The following is a 26776-nucleotide window of genomic DNA, read 5'->3' as shown; positions in this document are numbered from 1 at the left end:
CCTCATATGTATCCTTAAGTGATTGATGGTGAGGAAAGGTGTCCTACCTTTAAATCAAGGCTACACTGTATTGCCCAATCACTGCCATATAAGCACCAGTAACCTTGTTTGTAGGGTGACACTCACTGAAGCCAGGGAGATCAGCAGATGTTTTCAGGCTGATAATATAATGCTTGTAAAGCTCCCCTACCCTATCAATGATTGAAAGCAGAACTCCGAGAAGGATGATTGAAAGCAACACCCAGTTTAATCTCATCCACAGTGGAGACGACTATGAGAAGACAGTTATAGGAGGAGTCAGTCAACAAGTTTTAGCAGCTTAATCTCCATGACCAATTGTTTTGTATAAAAATATTATTTTGTTGTATTTTATGGTTTTTGGAAGCAAGCCAAACTTGGTGCAGGTCAGTAAAAATAGTACTTTTCTGTTAATAAAGTTGAATGCTGTTGTATGTAAGTACAGGTAGATGAAATGTTCAAAAACAGTTGAAATTACTTTTCTGGTACTTTGCAATTACTTTTTAAGTTTTCAGATTACTTTTTCTATTCCATGTGATATACCTAGATATCACACTTGGACATTTCCTGAATAAAAGCCGAGTAAAACAGTTTTTGTCAAAACAGTTTCTTAGGTTTTCATACAAAACAACCTCAACAGGAAGAACTTTTTCAGAAGAAAACAGTAAATGCAATCCTATGGAGAAAAATTGGGTTATCGTTTTGCAGATAAGGAAACGTTCTGAGGGTTGCGTTTCTGGTGTTAGAACAAGGGTTTTTTTATTTGAAAAGTTTTATATAGCGCTGGCTAAACACGGAGGTATCAGAGTGCTTTACAAGAGGAGGTACCATGGTTTCTAAAACATAGCTACAACATTTCAGGTAAATAATAACTGGAGAAACAAGAGTTACAACGGCATGGCTCCGGTAAGGGGAAACAAAGCAGACACAGGAGGGAGGTGCGGGGAAGAGAGTAGAAGAGGAGGGAAAGAGTGAAACAGGAAAGAGGAGAGGGAGGAGGTAGGAAACACAAAGGAGCGACGAGAAAAGATACTGTCTGATGAACGGATGGGTAGGTGATGGCCAAAGGGGAAACCAGAGCCAAACTCCTCATTAGCTGTGAAGGACAACTCCACCGGTCATCGGCCGAAGGTTAGCTTGGGCGCCGAAGTACATCAGAGGGTTAAGGTAACAGCCTAAAGGAGAACATCAAAAGGTGTCGGAGAGCGCCTATCAAGTAGTGTGGTGCTGGATTCCCAGCAATAAAGGGAAACCTTTCTAACAACCTCCGCTACGTGGGAATCCCTTAACACTGTGGACTCTCTCAGAGGGGAATCTGAGACTCCAGGGCAGGAAAGCTGGATCCCTCCCCAACAAGGGGAGAGGAGGGCTTTGGCAAGGGGCACATTCATGGAGGCCAATTAGGAACTGTAGAGTGGAAAGGGAGGACCTATCGAGCAGAAAGGGAGAAATGAGAGTAGGGATGTTGGTACTGACGCCTACTGTCCAAAGGCAGCTAACGAAGAGAAAGTGGTAAAAAGCCAAGAAAATAGTATGTGTAGTCTACCGAACAGAACATAGCTAAATCAGATATCTACAAGCATTGGAGACAAATGATTGCAGAGGGAAAGGCAAGATGTGGCCCTGGGGGAAAGTTTGGTTGTCATATTAGGGTCAAGGAAGGTACAGGCAATCTCAGCATGGACGGTCACCGTGGGTGCTGGAAAGACCCAGGGAGACAGCAAGCTGACAAGGGTATTGGTAAGAAACAAAAATTAAACAAATTATACAAAGGAAAGAAGCAGTGTTGCACAATATGCATCATAATATTAAACATGAGAATAATCGGGGAGGGGGATTGGACATGACCTAAGAGGAGTGGGGTGAGCATATATGGCATAACATAAGAGGAGTGGGGGGAGCATAGGTAACAGCAATATTAATTTGGCGATGCGTAGTTCAGTGGAGAGGGAAGACTATCAAAACGTAGTCCCGGTGGGCCGGATGGTACGGTCCAGGTCAGAGATGGTCACAAAATGGTAGGATGTAAGAGCGACGAAGCTCCAAAGAACTCGATTCTTACCTCTGCCCGGCACCTCCGAATAGTCCCAGTTGTCTTTCGGGAGGCAAGCCGGGCGGGATGGCAGTGGGAAAAGCAGCAGGGGGAGCATCAATCTAGTTTCTTCGGCGTTCATCAAAAAAAGACAGATCCAGAAGGCAACGGCGGAGCTGTAATGGAATATGTCGAGGGGCTGCGAGGAGGAAGTCAGGATGGGCAATGAGCAAGGCTCATCAAGGCGAAATCGAGGTGTTTCACCCCAGCAGCGCTGCCAGTGCCTTTGCTCTGCGGAAATGTTCAACGCCAGAGGCGTGCAAATGGGGACAACACCGGCACCTCAGACCCAACTCTGCGGGAGTGGTGGTGAGGCACGAGCTTGTCTGACAAAGGGAGGCTCAGCAAATGTGGGGACCAGAGCCCGGTCTTCAAGGCCTAGGAGCACTGTGCAAATGTCACGAAAGGAGCACTGAAGACTGAGCCGAGCTCAGGTACGCTGCAGCTGGAGGAGGTGACCTCCTCCCCAGGGCCAAAGCACATCTCAGCCGTCTCCTACCGTAATGTGGAATCAATCCGTGCACAGGGGGGGGAGCAGCATGAATGGAGAAAGGCGGAGAAAAGCCTCTTTTAGTTACACAGAGGCATCCGTTGCAGGCAATTTGGCGCAGAATACTACAGAGGCAGCTGCAACAAAGTAGCCGACCAGCTTGTCAATCCCTCCCAATTACTGCCGTATGTACAAACTCCCAGCAGATTGGGAGTCCGATGGTTAAGACCCCTCAAAGAGAGTCTCCGGACGGATCGGAAGCAAGCGTGAGCAAAGCACTCTTAATAGGCCGCACATAAGGATGTCGTCACCGCAGCCTCGAGATCGGATGCATCCAAGTCCGCGATGCAATCATGAAACCGGGCCGCAAAAGGCACCCCGAGGCAGCAGTGAGGTCTTCGGCCAAAACAACAAAACTTTGGGTCAGCCAGATCCAGGGCCCCGGCAGAGTCAAGCGGAAGCACTCGCCTTCCTCCTCAACGCAACTGTCCATGCCGGAGGCAGAGAAAGACTCCACCTCTCTGAGTCATCCAGTTGCCCCATTAGCGGTCTCGGTCCTGGTGTGCCCGGTCAGTAGAGGTGAGCCCGTCGAGGCCGAAGAGGTCGGCTCCACACTGTCGGTCTGCAGCCACAAGGCAGCCGCAGTCCTCCTAGGTCTCTGCAGGGGAGAACAAGACTGGTCAGCAGAGGTGAGATCCATCGTGGTCATAGAGGTTGAAGCGGTCGTTTCCACTCAGCAGGCGTCCTGCAGCCACCTCGAAGTTGCAGCCCTCCGTGGTCGTCAAGGAGTAACTGGGGCGAGTGCTTTCAATTCTGAAACAGCGGGTCTTCCAGCTGTCCCCACTTCAGGTAAGCGGCTCCAAATTAGAAAATCGTAGTCGTAGTTATCATTGTGGTATTATTGTCCGTTGATGCGGGTGGATGGCTGGTTTAGCAGGGGATATTCACCGATTTGGTGATCCCCAAACCCGGGAGCTCCAGGACTGTGCTTCACCTTTCATATTGTGAGCGACAATCCCTGAAACTTCCTCTCATGCACAAGTAGTTGGGACAGATACACTTCATCAAAGTTAAAAGGCCTGGGGGCGGGAGGGGCCGGATCCAGAGCCGAATTTATTCAATTAAGACTGGAGAGGAAGGGGACAGCTGCAGACCACGAAATTCATGCGAGCAAATGAGCAGAGGATCAGACATGTGCAGGCAGATCACTCTCAAAGCACCCTCAACAGCACTAGGGCGGCGGGGTGCAAAGTGCTGAGGCCAAGTTTATCCAATGGGGACAGAGGGCCACCGGTTTGTGGCTGCTCACGAGCAGGCCACAAGGTTGTGGGAGCAAAGCTCCTGGAATTAAGCTCAGGGCAAAGGGGTGTTAAAGTTAGCACAAAAAGTGCACACACAGCGGCAGAGGGTGGCTGGGTCCAGGGTGCTGTTTTCGTCTGTGGTGTCCTGTTTTTTTTCAATGGGGATTCTTTAGTTGCAACAAACACTGCAGGCTCGGGCCAAAGATCTTCTGGAGGCGACCACCGGTTGGAGAGATACGTTTGGATGCCGGGACATGGTCGGTTGGGCCACCCAAGGCCGTGGAGCGTCAAAGGCAGGGGTGTCTTTTGATGTCTGTTTTTTCTTACTGGCTCCGGTTATGGTCTCGGGGGGATCCTCCAGAAAGGGGCTGCAGGTGTCGTCGGGAGACTTGAGATAGGTCAGGGATCACTAGATCCTAGGTCAGGATCGCAGGGGAGACCTCCTCGAGATGTTGGGCCACTCGAACTCTAACTCGGGCCGTGGGCATCGGGGACAGAGTTGTGCAGACTTGCGGATTTGACCGAAGCCAACGTTTGTCTCCAGTGAGCACCGGATTTGCTCACCAACAAAGTCTTTTCTGTGAAGGCAGGGCAGGACCTCCAGGTACTGGGGGGGCCTGCTGACTGCAGGACATGCCGGGATTCTGCTGGAGCAGGTCGGGGCAGGCCGGTAGGTTTGGGGACAAGTCAGTTGATGTCCTCCTCTTCTTCCTTCAGCACGGCACTTCAGTCCTTCTTCTTGTTTCGTAGTGTCTGAGAAGGCAAGGTTCGGGGCTGCCCCTAAATACTACATTTAGGGGTGATTCAGGTAGGTACAGGTTGGGGCCAATAGGTCCCTTCCTTGGCGTGGGTACCCCCCTATTATGCCACCCTCCAGTAGGAGAAGGGCATAAGCCTCACTCTGGTTGGCCGGGTTCCCCATCATCATGATGGTGGGTGCTGAGAGTTGTTTCACCTCGCCTCCCTCACCTGAGGGGTGGGGTTGGCAGAGTTGCACATGCCACCCTTCCTCACTTTGTTTTCCTGCCAATTCTTTCGCCCAAAGTGGGGTCAGAACTGTTGGGGGGGGCCAGTTCCTGGGAGCCGCAAATGTCTGGGTCAGCTTACAAAGGCGGCTAGACTTTAAAACTTCCCCTTCGTGGACCTGCCCATCCTGGTGGATAAGGCTTGACACCTAGACCCAGGATGTGCTTTGTTGTAGGACCCAGGGGTCCGGAAACATGTCTGATGGTAGAAGCTGGCAAGCAGCTACTCAGCCAGGGCACTAGAGTCCGGTCGTTTTTCAGGGAGCATCTCTAAGATACCCTCTGAGTGCATTTTTCATTAAACCCCACACTGGCATAAGAGTGGGTTTGATGTGCTGAGAAGTTCGATATCCAACTTCCCAGTTTTTAGTACAGCCATTATGGTGCTGTGGACTTCGTTAGACAAACTCCCAGACCATATACTCTTAATGGCATTAGTGCACTTACAATGTCTAAGAATGGACGCAGACACTGTAGGGGTACAGAGCTCATACACCTGTACCCTCACTAGATTCGTCAAATTTAGGTTTAAAGCATTTTTATTAAGACAAAAGGAACGCGGGGAAGGGGGGTAGGAGGTTAGGGTCACATACAGTACAAAAAAGAAAGAATCGTAATATCAGGAGTGCGATCGTGGAACAGTTCTCTAAGCAAGAGGAGAAGCAGCAGCAAGCGAAAAATGAATTACAAGCCATATCTCCACTCTGCGTATATCCAACACCCCAAGTCTGATCAAAGAAGGCAATAAAATTGACACAAAAGAGCCCAGCCCACCCCCCCTAGAACCCCCTCCCCAAAAAAAAACAACACCCCAACTCCCCCCAACACCCCCGTCCAATGGGCCACCATCAATATTACCTGCCCCCTAGCCGCATCCCCCCCCCCCCCCTCCAGAAACCAGCCCCCCACTCTTCCTAGTCTGCAGGAATCACCGGCGGTGTCAGCCTCAGAAGCCTGAGGTATCTCGGGCAGGTGAGCTCCCTAAATTCGGTAGTTAACAGCGCCCGGAAGGGTTGCCACAGCTCATCAAATTGATCTATCTCCCCCGCCACCGTAAGCGACAGTTTTTCCATTCCCAACACGTGCCAGAGTCTATGTAGCCAACCCGTGATGGAGGGGATTGTGGTAGTGCGCCAGTGGATGAGGATATTCTGAACCGCAGGCCCCAGCGCGATCGCAATTTGCCTGCCCCTGCGTGACTTCAGTGGGTACATTAGGCCATTAGGGAGGCCCAGCAATACATACGCCGGAAAGCGCGGCAGCTCAATTTCAAAGTGCTCATCCACCTCATCGAGAACTTCCTTCCAATAGGCGGCCAGCAAGGGACAATCCCAGAGAATATGTGAGAGGGTCCCCACCTGCCCGCAACCTCTCCAGCACCCCTTATCAATGTGCCTATTCATCTCATTCAGTCTCTCTGGGGTGTAGTACCAGTACGTGGACACCTTGGTAAATGTCTCGGTGAGACCAGTATGGTACGCAGAGTGTCGTGCCCGGTGTGCAATCTGGTCCCACTCTTTGTGGCTAAGTGTCCTGCCCAGTTCCCTGTGCCATCGTTCCCTCCCCGGGTTATAATAGTGAAACGGAGGAGGCTGTAAGTGCTTATAAAGGTCAGTAATCAATTTAGCATCAGACGTACGGGTCACCAGCCACCGCTCATACGGTGTTATTTGACGGTCAGCGGCGTCTCGCACCTGAGGCTGGAGGGCCCAGTGTCGGACCTGCATGTAACGTAGTCTGTCCAACTCCGTCAGGCCGAACTCCTGCTGAAAGGGAACCACTCCCTCCGGCCCATAGATCTGAAAGAGCGCTCGGCAGCCCGAAGTCCTCCAATGGGAGAAAGCGCCCAGCTCCATTCCCGGGGAGAAGTCAGGATTATCCACAATGGGCGTAAATGGTGAAGGGAACGAGGTGAGATCCCGGACCTCGCAGACCGCGTCCCACACCCTCAAGGGAACCCTCGTAACGAGGGAAGCGTAAAGGTTGGGGGGGGGGCGGTGAGCACGGCGTAAGAACGGAACCTCCTGGAGGGTGCGGCCCGCAACCGCTTGATCCTGAAAGAGCCAGTGCTTATCGGACTCCCACCTGCTCCACTCCACAAGGTATCGTAGCTGTGCCGCTTGAAAGTATTTACGGAGGTCCGGAATGCCCAGGCCCCCCGCTTCCGGGGCAAGTGTAGAGAGAACCCTCTTCATTCGGGGTTTGCGACCCTGCCAGACAAAGCGAAAGATGTCCGCCTGCGTTTGTCTGATCCAGCCCACTGGAGGCTGGAGAGGTAAAGCTCGGAAGAGATATAGTATCTGGGGCAGTACCGTCATTTTGACCGCCGCAATCCTGCCTAGCCAGGATAGCAGGCCCTTACTCCAGCGGCCGAGTTCCTCCTTGATCTTTTTACTGAGAGAAGCGTAATTGGCCGTCGCCATCGCTGGCAACGTGGGCGCCAGCAGAATCCCTAAGTATGGTACTAGGGACGATGACCACTGCATGGGGAAGAGTCGCTGAAGGTCCCGCCTAGTGTCCGTAGCCAAGGACACATCTAAAGCCACCGACTTGCTCATGTTCATTTTGAAGCCGGCCACGCGCGAAAAGGCACCTCCTGGGGTCATCCAGGGTCAGCAGGACATCGTCCGCATAGAGGCTGACCGTATGGACATACTGTCCCATCTTGATCCCGATAGCATCCGGGTTGTGGCGGATCCTTTGGGCGAACGGCTCCATGTAGAGAGCAAAGAGGAGTGGAGAGAGGGGGCACCCCTGCCTCGTGCCGCGCTCGATTGCAAAACTGCGGGAGCTGCACCCGTTGACTCGTACCGACGCTGAAGGATACTTATAGCAGTTGAAAACCATCGAACGAAATTTATCACCGATTCCCAGTTTCCTGAGAACCAGCTCGAGGTACGGCCAATGAACCCTATCGAAGGCCTTCTCAGCGTCCACCGCAAGCAACATCCGCTCACCCGGGATCCGCGAGGCCTTCTCCAAAATGTGCGTCACCCGCTTAGTGTTGTCGACAGTTTGCCTGCCGGGTACAAAACCAGCCTGGTCCGCCTCAACTAGACCGGGAGGTGCAGGGCCAGCCTGGACGCTAGAATCCCCGTGTACAGCTTGAGGTCGACATTTAGGAGCGAAATGGGCCTATACGAGCCACATAAGGCCCGATCCTTCCTGGGTTTCGGAATCACCGAAACCGTCGCCCTCAGGAGGTCCGGCGGGATGGCTCCCGGGTCGGAGAAGGAGTTAAATAGCCGAGCTAGGACAGGGGCCACAACCGGGCAAAAGGTTTTTTAAAACAGGGACGTGTAACCGTCCGGACCCGGGGCCTTCCCGTGCTTAAGTCTAGCTATAGCGGAAATCACCTCCTCAACTTGAATATCACGCTCAAGATATTCCGCCTGAGCGGGGTCCAGCGCCGGAAGGGCCACCGACTCTAGATATTCCACGGTTTCCCGCGGTGAGGAGGGCTCCCCAGCGTATAGCGCCTCGTAGAAACTGCAGAAGGTTTCCGCCACCTCCGCATCCCCGGAAACGGCCACCCCGTCTGTACCCAAAAGTTCCTTCACGGCGTTACGCTGCTGCGCAACTCGGAGCCTATGCGCCAGGAGCTTGCCGCATCTGTCCCCCCCTGTATAAAAGGCATGCTTCAAACGTAACGCAGCGTATTCCGCCCTGTCCAGGTCCAGCGCCGACAGGAGCTTCCTTGCCGCCTTCAGCTGCCTCCAGACCCTCGGGGCGCACGTACGGCGGTGGACCTGCTCGAGCTCCCGAACCTGAGTAGTCAGCTCATCCCTCTTCCGTTGCCGCTCCCTATTTTCCGCTGAGGAGATGGAGATGAACTCCCCCCTAAGAACCTCCTTCAATGCAGCCCACTGTGTCGCTAGCAAAGTGTCCGAATTACTATTATGTGTCTGGTAGTCCTGTATGACCTCCTCAATACGTTTCACCACAGTTTTCTTGTGCAGAAGGGTGTCCCTAAGGCGCCACACCCCCCGAGAGGGGGAGGCCGCCGGCCACGCAAACGCACCAATAACCGGCGCATGATCAGACAAAGTCAGGACCCCAACGTCCGCCGCCGTAGCAGCGGCGCGTATCGGCCCACTAACCAAAAGATAGTCCAACCGCGCGTAGGTTCGGTGCGCATGCGAGAAATAGGAGTAGTCCCTATCTGTAGGGTGCATTGAGCGCCAAAGGTCGTGTAAATCCATGTCCGCGATCCGGGCCTTCGCAGCCTGGGAAAGTTCTCCAGTCTGCGGAAACCGCTGTGCCGACCTATCCAATGTTGAGTCAAAGACGATATTAAGGTCACCCCCTAGAATAACATGTCGATCTGGAGAGGCAGTGACATCCACCAGTACTGAGTCCAAGAAGCGTTCCTGGTGGTCATTCGGGCTATAGACAGAACCAACTGTAAACGATATGCCCCCCAGGCGGAGGCGGTATGCCAGAAGCCTCCCCTTCTGTTCAGCATATTTATACAGCACCTCCCCCCTGAAGGAGCTCGCTATGAGAATGGCCACACCCGCGGTTTTGGTCGCCGCAGAGGAGAAAAGCTGGGTGGGGAACTTAGCAGAGCGCAATCTATGGCAGTCACGGGACAATAAGTGGGTCTCCTGCAGGAGGCAGATGTCAGCCTGCGTCCCCTCAAGCAGAGACAAAATCGCCCTGCGCTTGACAGGATTATTCAGGCCCTTAACATTAAGGGTCGCCACCTTCAGGGACGACATGTCTCCCAGGGACCAGGAACGCTATGCTGCGGGTAGGGGACCAGAGGGGGGGGGGGGGCGCGGGGCAGCAGCGCGGGACAGGCCAGAATAGGCCAAGCGTGGGCACGGACAACATCGGACGGGACTTTCCCAACCCTAGAACAACACCCAACCCCACCCCAAACAAACCAGTGGTAACCAGGCAAATGCCAACTCGAACAACCCATTGTCCCAGTCAAGCCCCAAAACGGACAAGTCTGTAGTAAGTAGTGAAAGTGGACGTCCGGCCACTCACTCCCTCCCGCTCCCCCCCGACCCCCCCCCCCAGCCCCAAACCTGGCATCGAAGAAGCTATGTCCATCTCCCCCCGGAGTGAATCTAGGCCGTCATGGCAACGCCGTTGGAGTCGGCCGAGTCCCTGGCCGCTTCTCTCAGGGCACTAGCCATGTCCGCCCTGATGGTAGGTGAATCAGGACGCCCAGCGCTCGCCGCTGATCGTCTTCTCGTCGATCCCCGTCGGCCCCCTCTCTCCGAGCGCCTCCAGGTCGGCGTTGCTCCATCCTCCTCTGTAGCCGTGAGCCCCAGGACACCGCAGATGTCTTGCAAGGAGCGTAGCTGATGAAGCACTCAGTTCCAGCGAAAAATCAAGCGGAAGGGGTGCCCCCAGGAGTACGGTGTCTCATGTTCGCGCAGAAGGTCGGTAGCAATCCTAAAGGACCTGCGCTTCTGCAGCGTGATGGCGGACAAATCCTGGTAGAGTGCCACAGGCCTCTCTCGGAAAGTCAGTGGTTGTTTCCTACGGGCTTCAGACATGATGCGCTCCTTCAGTGGGAAGTCAGGCAGGAAAGCTAAAATGTCCGGCGGGGGCGCCGATGACTGACGCTGTCGGCCAACCCTGTGGGCTCGATCAATGCGGATAGGAAAGTCCGCGGCCTCTCCCAGGATCTCCCGGAACAAGTCCTGCCAGGTCAGCCCCTTCGTCCGCAGACGGTACACCCCGTACTCGAATGTTATTCCTCCTTGACCTGTTCTCCAGGTCTTCGGAGTGGGCCTGGAGTTCAACGCATTGCTCCCGGAGACTGAGAACGTCCTGTTGTAAATGGACAATCTCGTCGTCCCGGCGTTGGGCCGCCGTCTCCACCGTCTCAACCCGTTCACCGAGGCCCTCCACCTCTCTGCGGACCTCACGGACTTCACTGGCCACCTCCCGCTTCAGCGTCTGGAAGTCCTCCTTAAGTGAGCTGAACAGTTCTTCCATGAAAGATCTCGTGACAGGGGGTTCTCCCCAGGGCGCGTCTGCCGAGGCCCGAGAGGACCCCGGCGACGGCTGTGCTCTGTCCCGCTGCTGCTGGGCCCTGCCAAGGATATCCGGCAGGGTGCGGTCCCCCTTCCTCGAACCACCTCTTCCAGACATCCTGGGCGCTCTCAACCGAAGAATGGGCACGGGCCCGACCCCTCCGGGGAACGTCTAACAACTAGCAAGGACCCGCTATGAGGAGCTCCCGTCGAAACCGGGGACCTGCGTCACAGACGACAAAATGGCGGGTCAGTCCAGTCCCAACAAGCCGTGGGCACCCAATCGAGATATCAGCCGGGGGCCGTACTGGGGGGACCCCGGCCAGTGCGCTCCGCCGAAGGGGGTAGCTTCACAGAGGTGAAGGGTGCAGGAAACTGCCTCCAAGAGACTCCGTGGGAGGCCCACGACACCGTCCCCTCGGAGACAAAATGGCGGTCGGGTGGGGCTAAGCAGATCACCCGAGCCCAGCGATGCCACCGGGGCCACTCCAGAAGCCAGGCAATCGGGAAAGTTCTACCGCCAGGGCCGCCCGGTTATTTAGAAGAGTTGGTAAATCCGGCTCCGATCTCCAGTCGATCATCCTCCAACCCCGGGACCGGGGTCCCCGCCATGGGGGGAGGCCACCGCTTCAAGTCCAAGCACCACGGCACGCACTCGGGGGCCCCCGAGTAGTGGGCCACCCAGCTGATAGCTTCCTTTCGACCTCCGTCGAGCGCCGGGACAGCCTCCACACCAGGTCGCCAACTTTCAGCACTAGGCCCAGCCGAGGCGTATGGACAGCACTCCGATCTGCTCCGCCTCCCAGGCGCTCCGTCGTCTCGAGATCCTCAATCGGTCCTTTGAGGTGCTTCCACCGGAGCGATCAGGGCCAAAGTAGCATCAATGCGTGCACCAGGTTCTCCGCCACACTCCTCTCAGCCGCTGAGCATCAGCGGGGGGAGAGAAGCTGAAGAAAAAGGGCTCGAGCCTAGCCGGGCCGGAGGAGCTGCGGGAAGAAGCGTCCGCTCACCCTGCCATCTTGGCCACGCCCCCCGATTCGTCAAATTTAAATGAAAAAAAAAATTGCCTAATGTTGGAATTGGGTTCATCTGTCTGGTAGAAGTCATGGAGCAGAAATATTTAACAAGAGCTTAGGCATTAGGCCAGGGCTTTGTGGGTGAGTGGCCTTTTGAAAGCTATTAGTGAACCTAATCAATATTGCTTATGCTCATTACATTATACATTTTCTGTATTTGTTGCAAGAGCCCACAGCTTTTTTTTTTTTTTAAACGAAGGTTATGGCACTCGTCAACCTTGTTTATGAAATGTCATTTTCATACTCCTGGATTGTTTAGTCCTTGTAAGAGAAGTCAGATTTTTGGGATATTGCAGTGCCCAATGGTTGGTTTTTATTGTAGCTAAAATTATTTTGTTTAGTATTAAAATTACTATTTTATTTCAAATTGTGTTATTTTTGTATCTATCTTTTTATCCTTATACGCTATTCCTTTTTTTAGCTTATGAAGCAAGGAGTTAAACGTAATTAATTAAATTAAGATTGACAATTAGTTGCAAGAAGTATTCCTAGGTTTGCTGCAGATTAATATTTTGTTTTTGATTAGATGTGTCTTCATCCTTCCCACCACCGAAGATGGTTGATAAAATTTAGGGGAAACTTCGCTCTGTTCAGTTTACACTTTCCTGTTGAGTGGGGAAATTAGATAAACCTGTGTGCCATGGATGTGCCACATATTAAAGGGGTCATTTTGGAAGTAATGCTTTTGTGACTGTGCGACCTTCACGTTAGAACCACGTAGATACACTTTCTTGAATAAAGATTAAGGAATATTCAAATCTAGTCTGATGCTTAGGAGATATTTCAAAAGATGGATCTGCAGCAAGTCTGTGTGTTTTGGAAAATATGTTACCTGAGGGTAACCATCCATAACATACAAAGAGAGTTCAATGTCAATTGGGACCTTTCCAGAAATCGGTAGCATGAGCTGTAGCACACTGACATCTTTTGGTTCTCAATCCTTAGTGTGTGGAAAATGTGGCCTTATAATTGCATTAGTCTTGGCCAAGTTCACCAAATAAATGTTTATCCAGGTTTAACAGCAGCCTTTCTAATCATTAGCCATGCTGTATTACTTTAGGTATGGGATGCGGTATGTTGCTAAAGTGCTGAAGAGTTCTTTGACTGAAAAGTTCCCAGATGCTGCAGAAGAAGACATTCACAAGGTACGTAAAGCTTCTGCACATCTTGCTTGCACAGTTAGATCTTGAAATTTGGAACTTGTCCTAAAGAATCTAATGTTTTAACTTTGTAAATACAAATACACTTTTTCAAACTGTTAATCTTAAATTGAACATGAAATCTAACCTCAAGATTGTTTTATTCTAGAATCTATACATCTAGTAACTCATGAGTCGCATAGTTTCTAATGCCTTCTAACGAGTAAAGAAACCATATATTATGTTGGGGAAGGGACTTGCGTGACTGAAATATTCATGACTTCCAATAAGAATTATTTTGCACCCTTAAAATATCCAAGAAGTCAATTGGTACCCTTTAAGTAACCACCTGTAACTTAAAATACAGAATGCGCATTAAACAGCTCCCACGTGCCCTGTGTATAGCCATTTGGCGTGTGTGATAACTTATTCATCCTATTTTCCCTCTGGCACTTTACAATATGGTCACTCTGTAAAAAAAAAAAAAAGAAATGTTAAGGTTACAGTTTCTTTTTATTATTTGCCATGTGCAGCAATACCTTAAGAACTGTTTCAAGGTGCAACAAACAAACAAAAATATTACATTATATAAATAGCGAGAATACCAAACTGCCTCTTTAAAACTAAAGTATTTCAAATCCTAAACACCTCCCTTGGGTACTTTTCCAACTAATTCTTACTTTATGGCATACATGCTAGATTATCAACACTGTCCTTCATCTTGCTTCATATTTCGGAGCGTATATTTTTTGTTTTAACTGGTCATAGTGATAGATGTAAGATTGTTTACTGATACAATATCATATAAAGGAGAATCTATATCCGTCTGTCCGTGCTGTGCTTTTCAGAATCAATCTGGCTACTGAGTCTTTCACGTTCAAAGTCTTCTTGAATCGAGTTGCTTTGGCATGGTGGAAAAAAAGTTCCTGGAATTTTTGTATTTAAAAAAAAAAAAAATTATGGAACAGAGTCATGGGAGGTTTTGAGAGCCTTAATTTGAGTTTTTAGCAGTTTTATCATGGCGAGTACTGTTGCATGACCCTTGCTGAGGGGATTATACTCCACACATTCTCTCTCAACTTGATGTGAGAGTTATTGTGTCATCTGGGTAATCCACCTTCAGAATTGAGGTTTGAGTTCATCCATTTGTATTAGTTGCACAGATGCTGTTGGGCCCTTGGTGGGTTCAGGTGTGGCTACATATTTTTTTGAGTCAATGGTTACCAGTCCTTTAACAACTTTGGGGCTCTATTTCGATGTCTGTCGGAAAGCCTCCGACCAACATTGTCGGTTTCAATTCCGACCGCCTAATTTCAATGTAGGCTGTTGGAATTGAAACTGGCTGGATTCCACCGGGCTCCTTGAGCCTATCGGCCAGTCGGAGACCGGCCTGTTATCCAAATGGACTAGGTTTCTGCCATTGGGCTTACAATGCTCGGTTTCCGACAGGCTTTCCATGCCGGGCTTTCCAACATGGATAGCCTGTCGGAAAGCGAGTTTAGGGGCTCCTAGCAGGCCCCCTTCACCCTGCGACCTTCGGTTGGGGGCTGAGGGGGCACCTATGATGCCACCGTGTTGATCCCTGCACTGTGTTGCAGACACCCTGAGATGCCTGCCACGCGGTGCAGGGATGAGTACAATCTCTTATTTCCCTGTGGGAGCTTGTGCTACGGCCGGTTTACGGCTGCAGCACAAGCTCCCATGGGGAAATGAGAGTATGGGACCGCACCATGTGCGGTCGCATTGTAATTCTGCGGTTGGGACCGGCGACCAGAGGTCGGCATCATAATTAGGCCCTTCGTGTCTTCAGTGCTGGAAACTGCTTTGTATATGCTCGGGCTTTAACAAAGCAAATTGCTTAGCATCAGCCTGTTTATCATATCTATCAAAATTGAGGACTTAGGGGGTCATTATGATGGCGTGGCGGGCCTTCCACCACCGGACCGCAATTTTCCCTCACCACATTACGGTAGTGGGGGGATACAGACAGTCTGCCACAGGACCGCCACAGGCAATCGTTCCGATTGCCTGGCGGAGCGGTCTGCATCCTTAAAATTGTGGCTGTGCCTAGCAGGCTCAGTCCGCCAAATTAGGATGCTGGATACAGCCAGTTTATCCGTGGCGGGTAAACCGCTGTTGAAAGGCTGGCACGGATTGGTTTTGGGGGCCCTTTGCGGGACCCTCTTGTGTCTGGGTGTGGTGTTTGATCATTGGGGGCGGTACCCATGGTACCCCCATACATTTCACTGCACCAAGTGGCAGGCACCGTGTGGTGCCTCCCACGTAGTGCAGTGAAATGCACAACATGCATTTTTAACATCGCGGCGGGTGCTCCAGTCAGCAGCACCTGCTGCAATGTTAAAGTGCAAAATGCGACCACCATGGTGGCGGTTGCATCCTAATTAGGTGTGCGGGACCGCCACATGTATGATGGGCAGTCCCGATTCCCACCACAATCGCAAGCGGACTCTGGTCCGCCCGCCATCGTAATGACCCCCCCTTTAGTTTTTAAGAAGTGTTTTTCATGAATTTCAAGTAAACTTCTAACGTCCTTTGTCTTGTTGCTGAAATATTTACTCCCACGGTTGTATTTCCTAAACTTGAGAGCATGAAACAGTGGGAGTCAATTAAATGCAGGTGGTGAGGTAGTTGCTGGTGCGAATGAAATGGTATATTGTAGAGAATACAGTCTCCTATACTTTGCACAGGTACATTGTTTTGATAGAGCATATTTATTAATTTTGTATGCATTTGGGATGTGAACGCTAAAGCACCTTTAACCAGAATTAAAAATGAAGCACAATAGGCTAATCTGCTTCAAAAGTAAAGCTGTAAAAAAACTACTTGACACTAACAGTGTGTGCATATATTGTCTTTTTGCCTAGAAGGCATTGTGGTTAAAGGCTTTCTTGAGGTGGTCATCAGCATTTGACCATATAGTTTAAGACTTGGTTCAATCTTTGCTCACATCCTCTGGTCAATGCTGGAGTCCTAGTGGAGATGACAGTACAAGCGATTACTCTGAGATTGAGTGAATTGCAGCTACTCTAAATCCTGGGGTTTTCTGGAGGCATTACAAAGCATTTGGAAGCAAATGAATATGTACATGTTATAAAGATTACACTCTCAACCTTTGTCTGGATTTTCCAACATGCTCTATTCACTGATGGTTTTTAAAAGCCTGTATTCAAACTATTTCATTATTACAGTTTTTTCAAGGTTGCACTAATGTAATTTTCTCTCACCAAACAGTCGTAATGTGATTTTTTTTTTTTGAATGTGTGAATTAATCATATGACAATATGCTGTCGTTTTATGGTCATGGTTTAAAGAATAAAAACGCGCTACACAAGGACCTTGAGGTGGCAAGATAATAGCTCGAAAATATTTTTTTTTTCTCCTAAAAAATCTTTTGTTTTTTTTACTGGAGCGGCTACAGCCCAAGATGGAGGTCCTAGTGGTCTGTCTTTTTTTAATTCTATTCCAAAGTTTTTTCACTGGGTTCAAAGTCTTTTTTATAGAGTAAAAACACTACTCTATTGTTGCCTGCTTCAGGTGGTGGGGCTGGCTATTCAATTCACTGCTCACAACCATCAGTTAAGGCCCAGGACTACGTGCTAGGTAGTAAGTATTTTTTTCTACATCGTAGCATCTTCACTAAATTAAACTGAATACCTAGCTTTCCTCACCAGAAAAACCATGAGTGTGGTTAAATGATGGCGCATTATAAGATCTTAATACTTTAATGTAGTAGTTCCTAACATGTTGTCCGAGGACCCCGATGTGCCCGCAAGGCCTACTTAGGGTGTCTGCAATTGTGCTACCAAATTAAATAATATTAAAATGAATACATTAAAATCAATGAAGTACATACAAATATATAAGCATTATTGACATTGTGAGAACTTTTTCAACATTTGCGTGAATTAAACAATATATTTCAATATCTGAGCATTTGTTTGGTGTATATTTGTATTGTTTTAAAGTTCAAATCATGGAAATAGCTTAAGCCGGGGGTCCCCAGTTTATAATAATTACTCCCTGGGGTCCCCGGATTCCAGTATAGAGTCAGTGGGGATCCACAGAAGTCAAAAGGTTAAGAACCACTCCTTTTGTCATCTAAAATAACTGTCAGTCAGATGTAAAAGCTTTGTTCTTCTGGGAACTGAAATGCGTAGTGTAGGTATTCTTCATTTAAACCTTCGCTGTCAATCCATATTTTTTTTCTGTTTTAAAATAGGATCACATTATAAGAATTTTAAATGCACTAACTAAAAAAGATTTTTTGGGCCTAAAGGACAGTCAGAGCTGCACTGCATTCATGAATCTAGTGAATATTACCCTAATGGAAAACTAGAGCAGGTGACGTTTGTTTCTTCCCCTATATACAAAGGCTTTCGGACAAGTAGGATTCTCGAGATTACTAACCCTCCTCTTTCGGACACTTCCAGTGTGCATACTATATTATCTTCTAAATACTGGTTTCTTCACAGATTGTGGGTAACCTGCTGTATTACCGTTTTATGAACCCAGCAGTTGTTGCCCCCGATGCCTTTGATATCATAGACATGTCAGCTGGAGGAGCTCTGCATCCTGATCACCGCCGGAATTTGGGCTCCATTGCTAAGATCCTGCAACATGCCGTGTCCAACAAGATGTTTGAAGGGGAGAGTTCTCACCTAGGTGTTGTAAATGATTATCTGGCAGAAACTCATTGGAAATTCAGGTTTGTGTCTTTCTTTAACTGCATCTTTCTATTTCATTTACGTTTAATGAGCGGGATCTTACAGTGGGGCGCTTGTGATTTTAAAACCTACAAAAGGTTCTTTGTCTCATTCCTTCTTAATACAGTGACCATTTTTCTTCACAAAAGTGGACTTATTACTTAGATATACACATTTCTAGCCTAAAGAGTTCTCTGTAGTCAACCAAATTGGAGTGGCTTGGACTACATTCTGGTTGGATTATGGTTTTGAAAATTCATCTAGAAATCCAGCTCCTCTGAAGTTGATTTAAAGGGCTCGAGACATTTAACTGCAGGGCTTGCGATATAGGTGACTTGTTACCATAAGATTCTGATAAAAGCACATGTTATCTAGCTTGTATAAGATTCCACAAAAGTACTCCTTTGACACCAAGGGATTTGGTCCCTGCACAATTTATAATCAAGTCCTGTTAGGGTTAAAGATGCATTAATTAGGTTGTTTTTGAAGTCCCGTTTAGCCTCAGAAACATTGAATATTATTATAACTAGTCAAAAAAAAACTATCCTCAACCATAGGCTGGGACACTGGCAACTCTGTGCATTCTGTTACGAGGCCACCTATAATCCTACATTTCACATTAATGTCAGGGACAGCATGTGATGGCGTGCCGTCAAGATCGCACTCTCCGATCCGAACTAGCTCAATCCCTTTTTCTTGTTTGCTCGGTTATTTGGACTTCCATGTAGTTTTTTGGCGGGCATTGACAATAATAATCTTCTAGTCATTGTCATTTTTTGGAAAATAGTGAAAGGTCTCTTTCTTTGTTCAGTGGTTGCGAGCAGAAGTCTGATTGACGTTTTTTACCCAAAACTACTTTTGGAGCCAGTTCATAGTCTGTTGCTTTGTCAATTGGACTTTCAAGTGACTGTGGGGTCTGTGGCAATAGTAGTTGCACATTTTGATTCTTTCGAAACTGAACTATTTCTTTCAGCAGTCTGATGTTTGAGAAGGTGGACATGCACTGTGCATGTGTGGCACTGGGCATTGGAAGTCACAGCAGCACACATTTTCAGTTGAGAAGTTCGCAGGGTATGTCTGAGCCTCTGCCTTAAAGTATAGGGAGCTGGTCAAGCCATCACAACAGCTGCTACAGAGGATCTTCCTAAGCCTAGGTTACATGAGTGGGCAGGCTGGTTCCCTGAAGCCATGTAGTGATGATGTCTATCCAGTGGCCTACAGTGATGCAATGTTCTTTGCCCAATTTAAACCCCAGTCTAAAATGTAATGCCTGTTTCCAAATCTGTCACGGTTGGGATATGCATTTTGGTAAACGAAAACATCTGTGGACTAAACACAAGGGAAAGTAGAAAGACGATTGTGATTCAGTGAAGTAGGTAAGACTTGCAGTAAGCAAGTGACCTGGATAGTGCACTACATGTTTTGGAAGATAATGTTCTGCCAACTACTGCATCTGAAGTTTGCTGTCATTAAGGAGCCATCTTTCACTATGGTGTTACCCCAGTATGACCCTTTAAATTGCTCCGCTCATAGTTTCATGTGTTTTTTGTAGAAGACCGTTTCTTTTTGCTGAGGCTTTCAAGACCCAAAGCGGAAATGCTGAGAAGCCTGCTTCTGTAACTGCTATTTCATGGTATCTGCTAAGAATCTTCAGTCCTAGATGGGTTATCCCTTCGATCTAAGAAATCAGTTGGCTGTTGACTCCCTTCTGCAGCAAACACCAAGGAAGACCTAAAGCAATCTCACTTTACCCCCAGCTAGGCAGTTGACTATTATGGATGTGATTGATAAAAATATCTTTGCTTCTGGATCGTTAAGATTGAGCCCTGTAAATGCTTTCATTAATTTGAAGAATTAACAGTATTTTTACTACTGATTCTCTCACATACGCCCCAGTTTGCATAACTTGCCTCATGGTTTCGAGACCAGTAACTTAATCTCTGATCATTCAGACCATTGCCCCATTTCCTGCACCTGTGCACTCCCTTGCCAGTTCATCTTTTTGGTAGAGAAATGTGGATTGGCACCGGATTCTCTTATCTTATTGACATATAGCAAGAGGTTGTGACACCACTTCCTCCTATAGCTTTCAGGTTTTTATGTATTTACTTATTTCCCTGGGAGACAATTAAGTTAATCATTTGGTAGAATTCAGAAGAAGTAAAAGTCTCCGCCACAGAGTGGGTGTTCTAAGCATCCTTTTTTGCCACAAAATACAGACCCACCTGCCCAGGGACCGTTTCCGTGTACAAGTCACTCTTATTATTGTTACACAAGTGGTTGGAGTAACATGGGTATATCGCTCTTACACCTTGGTACTGTTTGTCTCAGCTGGATCTAATTGTCGTCGTCCATGGATGGGTAGGCAAATGCCTTGGAGCCATCCAGATCCAACTTCTTTCCTGCACCATTGCATTGTTGATCCAAGGCCAGCTCCCCATTCTGAGTATGGCCATCTTAAACCAATGTTGTGCTCTAAGGTTGAGCCAGACTATCAATTGTCTCCTTAGGAAAGCAGTGCTTTATGTCCATTGCACAGAGAGGTCAAGCAAGTTTCTTAACTCTTGGTAGAGGTGATGGGACTACATCCATTTCCTGGTGGCTCCAGGGACTTGCACATTTCAGCCCAGCCGAGGTCTTCCCATAGATGGTCTGTCCCACCAGTCCTGATTCCTCTTCCTTCTCTGTGGTTGAACCAGGCACCTATGATGTCAGTGCAAATCAAAAGAAAAAACACCCAATTAATTTTCTGCGATTAAAAAGCCAAAACCCAGTGTCTGGAACATAATCAGTCCTGGTGAATCACAAGAGGGAAAAGGAAAACAGATGTGCTGCCACCACAAAGAAAACCTCTTGAGACGCCTGAGCACATCAGTTGTGTTTGGAGGTTGCCCCGATACCAGAGGTGCACCAAATTTCAGAGTATGTGACTGCTCTCATCCCTTCTGGTCCTTCCACAGGAAGAATAGGCGGCATCAAGTGTTTTAATTCTGAGAAAATGGACCTCTTAGATTAAGTCTCCTTTGGACCCTTTCCAGGCTATCACAAATGCATTCGTCTTACAGGAAGTGGACTCCCCTCGATGGCGGACAGGATAGACTTGTATGATCCATCCAAACAGATCTAGCTGGGCTAGTAAGTTCCGAAACTTTCCAACTCCCTGTGGACCCCTAGTGCTTTTTCCCACTTACCATTTTTCAGTTCTTACTCTTCCTTCAATGCTTGGAATACAAAACTGAAAAATAGGTGTATGACCCAGTCAGTCTGCATCCATTGCATCCAGCCCTGTGCTGTCCTGCAACCAAGGCTTGGTAAATGTTGTGTATTGAGAATGCCCTGGAGAATGAAGGCCTCTATTGCATTGCTTCAGCTACTCCACAAAACCCACCCTGGTTAAGCAAGTTTAGTGATTTAGAGGAAACAGCCCCCCTGACCCCCCCCCACCCCCAAAGCTGCAGTCTTAAAAGGCTTGCATAGCAATGACCGGCCCCTAAAGATGGTTGTGTGTTACTGTGAGAAGAGAAGTTGGCCTGATATGCAGTGCTCACTATTCTAGTGATCACTATGTATCAGTCCAAACGACCCTTATTGATGATTGGTTGTAAGTCAACCTTATAGACCAGCTATCCTAGTAGCATGGACAAGAGCAGTCTTTAGGCTAAACTCTAGAGGGCGTGTTAAGCCAGCTGTTATACCATCACATATACCCCTTGAACACCAAGTGAAAGGACACCACACAAGTTGTTATGAAAATAAAAGGATATTTATTTATAACACAACAACCCTGGACTCTTTATGAGGACAGGGTGCTAAGCACAATACAAAACTCTTAAAGAAATACTGAAAGTCGCACAATTTACACAAATGCCCGAGGGGCACGAAAAACCATATACTATGGAAGTGGAATGCGAAATTACTAGCAGATAAGTACTACTCTGAGGCTTTAGAACCGCTGGGCCTACAATGCTGAAACCTTGGATTAGAAGCAGGAGGCCTAGGGACGTTGTGTGCAGAGTGGAAACTCTCACGCGTAATGCGGGACAAAGTCTATGGATACTAGTAAGTGCAAAGTTAGTGTTCTCGGGCGAACCCGACTAGGTAGGTCAAAAACGAAAGTGGATCTAGACACTTAGAGAGTGGATCTACGCTGGACCACCGTGGTACTCGGTTTACCTAGCCCAGGGGCTGCGGCTGCATAGGGTTCAAGTGTTGTCGGGAATCCTCGTGACGAACCAGGAGCTTGAAGTGGAAGTTGCTGGCAGGCGACCAGTGAAGATGTTCCGGGCTGATCCAAGGACTGGATCAGTGAAGAAGAGTACCTGTAAGCAGAGGGGACCAAGTTCTGAATCACTAGCCAGTGACTAGGTTGGCACCAGGATGGCACCGGACGAGGTCACTCGGCCAGGCGAAGAGGTGACACTGGATTCTGCTGCTGCACGGACCAGGGCGCTGATGTCGACCAGGCTGGAGGTATGCGAGCTGTCCCACGTCGGATGTCTGCTGCTGGCGATGCTGGATCCGGTGAAGGTGGCAACAAGCCTTGGCTAGGGCAAGCCCACGTGGCGACACAAAATGGCGTCTGGAGTGGACCAGGAGGGTCCGAGAAGGGTCCCTTTCAGGAGGAGACTAGGGCCAGTCTAGAGGAGCTAGACCAGTGGTGAAACAAACGTAGGACGTCATCTGGAGGGTCACTAGCCAACGGGCAAGTGACCGGACAACGTGGCAAGCGACACAGAAGCAAAAGGGCCCCACGCAGATCTGGAGGATGCTGGGGGTCTGGACTTCGGTGCTCGTGCTGCTTGGGGTTGGGGCTGGTGTGCCCCTGGAACTGGTTCAAGCCGGCATATGCACCGTGAGCACCGGGGTGCCACTTGCAGTCACCTTCCTATTCAGCCCTGCCTACCTAGGATACACAAAACCCTGTCTGGGATGGTGCTAGCACCGCCCCTGACAGGAAACCCTTTGTCCAAGCTCTCCTCGCTGGAAGGACTCCCAGCAGCAGGAGGCCAGACTTGTGTCTGTGGTGGCAGCATCCATTTTGTGATGCTGAGGCTTGAGTTAACTTTAACCGGGGTTCACAGTTACATACATGTCGTGTCCCTCTAGAAGGGTGGAATGCTAACCCCGTCGCCAGAATTGGCGAGGGGTTAGTATTCCAATTCGTATGACACCTTACTCGACATGTTTTGATAAAGCGATACCAAAGTTGGCAAATAACCGCGAGGATTATAAGGCACTTAAGAGTATATGGTACGCGTTATCATGGAACAGCTATTAGGACTTGGTTCGGCAAGCTGCAGACGGGCTCAGCTCATGCCAGAGCACCATCTCACATAATTCCAAGCACTCTGCCTTCAGGATTGTTAAGGCCTACCATAGGAGTGACTGATAGGAATACATGTGTCCATTTTAGGGTTAGATATAGGTATACTATATCTAAAGCAAAGGGTGATTACACCACCTTGCCCCAGCTGTCGTGCCGCCAGTTGTGTCAGATTTGGATGGCCAGCCAGGGGTGGCATAATACATGCTTCAGCCCCTGGTAGGCCCTGGGTGCACCTATGCCCTGGGTACCTAAGGTACACTGTACAGGGACTGATAAGGTTACTCCGTATCCAATTAGATATCTACCTAAGGTACATGGAATCCATTTTACAGAGAGAGCAGTAGGCCTGGGGCCCTGAATAGCAGGGTCCCAGGTCAGCTAAGTCGGAAAACCAGCAAAACACCAGGCAAAAAGTTGGGGGCAACCATAGTCAGGTATCCACCCTCCTACAGTTACCTCCAGGAACATCTGAGTACATTCTGTTACAGCACAGGATGTTTCCTTGAAGAATAAGCCAGCTTCATGCCAAATGGTCACGGTGGTCTTGAAAAACGTGGAAAGAGAATGTACCAGTTTGGCAGGGTCTCTCTGAGATAGGGCTGTACTATCAAAGCCAGGTAGTGGAAATGTAATATTTTTAAAATGTATACAAATTCACACATTAACCCTTTTCCATTTTTTTATTAAAAATCAATCAATCATGACACTTGTATAGCGCGCTAATCACCCGGAAGGGTCTCAAGGCGCTTGGGGGGAGGGGTCCGCTACTGCTCGAACAGCCAGGTCTTGATTTGTCTCCTGAAGGAGAGGTGGTCCTGGGTCAGCCGAAGGTGGATGGGGAGGGAGTTCCATGTCTTGGCCGCCAGGTAGGAGAAGGATCTGCCTCCGGCGGTGGCTCTTCGGATGCGTGGTACGGTGGCGAGGGCGAGGCTAGTAGACCGTAGCTGGTGGGTGGGCGTGTAGAAGGTCAGGCGGTCGTTGAGGTACTTGGGGCCCAGGTCGTGGAGAGACTTGTGTGCGTGGGTGAGGAGCCTGAACGTGATCCTCTTGTTGACGGGGAGCCAGTGCAGGTCCCTCAGGTGGCCGGAGATGTGGCTGCGTCGGGAGATGTACAGGATGAGTCGGGCGGAGGCGTTCTGGATGCGTTGGAGTCTTTTCTGTAGCTTGGCTGTGGTTCCGGCATAGAGGGTGTTTCCGTAGTCTAGTCGGCTGGTGACGAGGGCCTGGGTGACAGTCTTCCTGGTTTCGGTAGGGATCCATCGGAAGATCTTGCGAAGCATGCGAAGGGTGTGAAAGCATGAAGAGGAGACGGCGTTGACTTGTCTGGTCATCGAGAGGGAGGAGTCCAGGATGAAGCCCAGGTTGCGTGCGTGGTCTGTTGGCTTGGGAGCGGTGCCCAGGGCTGGGGGCCACCAGGAGTCGTTCCAGGCGCAGGGTGATGGTCCCTGGATGAGGCCTCAATTAATGCATCTATTATAGATTCAAATGGATGAAGATAATAGTCAAATTTATAAGTTGAAGTCAGGCTTGCCCTTGATGAACAAACTCGGTGTGAATGGAGTTTAAGTTTTGGGCCCATTAGTGAAGATGGATGAGGTTGTAATTAAAAGCAAAGCCAATATTGGCCTCTGTTGCAAGTTGAAATGTCTGTGCCGTCAAACTATTCTCCTAATGAAGTATCCAAGCCCTAAAATGACATCTATGTTTGGAGTGTTGCTTTTAAATTGAGATCTCGCCATCAAGAGTAGCGTAACATGTAGGCGTACCTTCCAATGGCCAAAAAGGCACTACAGAGGGAAACTACTAGTTTGAGAAAACCATCTGGGTGACTTTGTGGTGCAATATTAAACAGGATTAAAATTTAAAAGACCTCCCTTTTAGAGCTTGACATGTTGGCGTTCAAGGAAAATATGCAGAACAGTTGAAGGTGGGATGATCGAAGTGTATTCTATTGGTAAGGGGGTTACGAGGAGTTACGAAGGATGTTTGCACTTGTGCGTAGAGTGAAAAAGAATAGCCTGACCACATGACTATATTTTTAACCACTATTAAAGTGGCAATGGGTGACTTTCTTGTACTAGTTGTACACTACAGAGAGATAAAAAAAGTGAAATAGTGAGTGACCAGTAACCCAAGCCAGAGTCGATGGACCGAATGACCTTCATAGTACTGGCCGCACATTCTTCACACTCTGGATATGCAGTTAGTGCTTACTGCCTATGGGAAACACTAGATTCTACTTTAGCATTAGTGCTAGTTTTGACCTATTTGAGGATGTTGATCCATGTGACGGTGCTTTGTTCAAATAAACTGCAGAGAACGAGTTTAACCAATTATCACATGTGCCCTTCACTTTGATATTGTTCCTTTTTAGAGCATCTATTTCCTGCCATCCTTTTGCCTTCTAAACAGTGGTTTTAGCAGAATTTCAATGTGGTTTGTCCTTGTTTATCCAAGACTAACACGGAGTTAGAGATTGGCAATGTTGGTAATGCATGCTTTCTTTGATTCACAGAACAGTGATGTTGATAAAATGATGGACAGTTGTGCATATTAAGAAGCAGTTGTCCAGTAAAAACATACTAAATCCCACCTTTTTAAATGTTCACCCGTTTATAGGAAATTTATCAAAGCAGCATGTTCTGTTCCCGAACCAGAAGATCGCTTCAACGTTGATGAATATTCCGAGATGGTCAATGTCATCAAACCAGTGATCTACATGACAGTTTTGGAGCTCATTAACACTCACAAGGTATGAATATTGGTCATAGATTGCCTCACACCTGGCACATACAGCTTATACAGTGTGTATCCTATAAGTCTAGACTATCACATTTTTAGCATTATGGGTTCACTCGTCATTTGGTGACTTGATGCCTCTGGTTCTGCTTCTAACCACACTTTCTTTCCCGCCAAAGCTTTTGCTGCAACACCAGGACTCCATTTCTCCAGACCATGGGGACCCACTGCATGAGTTGTTGGAGGATTTGGGGGAGTTGCCCACGGTCCAGTCTCTGATCGGTATGTAAGAAATTGAATTTCTGAGCACACCTACTACCTGCCAGTAAACGTGATCAGGTTTTTCTTCCATAATGTTGTGCTCGAGTCCTTGTCTAATTATGACTTAATACATCTGATTCTCACAAATGTATAATTTCCTCAAATAAACAATCTATCTGGGCTAAAATAATAAATTTGGTATGAAATTTTGCAAGACTTTTGCTTCATGGAACGTGTATAAAAATCAGACCAGTGGTGCAGTTTGTGGTCTAGATATCGCTGTGTGCACAACTGTTGGTAAAACAGTGCTGTTTGAGCACAAAATACAAAGACTTTCTCTGTTAATTCTATAAACTTTTCGGAATGTAATCCATTATCTCTGGGAGCTCCCCATGCCACATGAGTGCCAAAACCTAAGCTCTAAAAATATACTGAAAAAGTCAATAGAATAGATTTATAAAATAAGAAAAATCTCTTTAGTCTTCATTAGTGATTGAATGAACCACAGCTGTTTAGTGTCATACAATTCTTTCACCAATAAGTGTCAGTTTTGACATAATTTTAAATTGTAAATTAATCCACAGTAGTT

At 48.4% G+C, this 26776-nt stretch overlaps 1 protein-coding gene across 1 annotated transcript in view; it reads left to right on the top strand.

Annotated features, from left to right (window-relative positions):
* The window catches only part of IQGAP3 (IQ motif containing GTPase activating protein 3), a 313154-nt gene that overhangs the window by 178816 nt on the left and 107562 nt on the right, over nucleotides 1–26776 (top strand). The window contains exons 28-31 of the mRNA XM_086947642.1: nucleotides 13059–13143; nucleotides 17631–17863; nucleotides 25807–25939; nucleotides 26106–26208. Coding sequence (XP_086803768.1) covers nucleotides 13059–13143; nucleotides 17631–17863; nucleotides 25807–25939; nucleotides 26106–26208 — 554 coding nt within the window. The remainder of the gene's footprint in view (nucleotides 1–13058; nucleotides 13144–17630; nucleotides 17864–25806; nucleotides 25940–26105; nucleotides 26209–26776) is intronic.

The sequence above is a fragment of the Lissotriton vulgaris genome, chromosome 12 (assembly GCF_964263255.1).
Source record: "Lissotriton vulgaris chromosome 12, aLisVul1.2, whole genome shotgun sequence".
Lineage (NCBI taxonomy): Eukaryota > Metazoa > Chordata > Amphibia > Caudata > Salamandridae > Lissotriton > Lissotriton vulgaris.
This window is presented reverse-complemented; position numbering and strand designations above follow the sequence as displayed.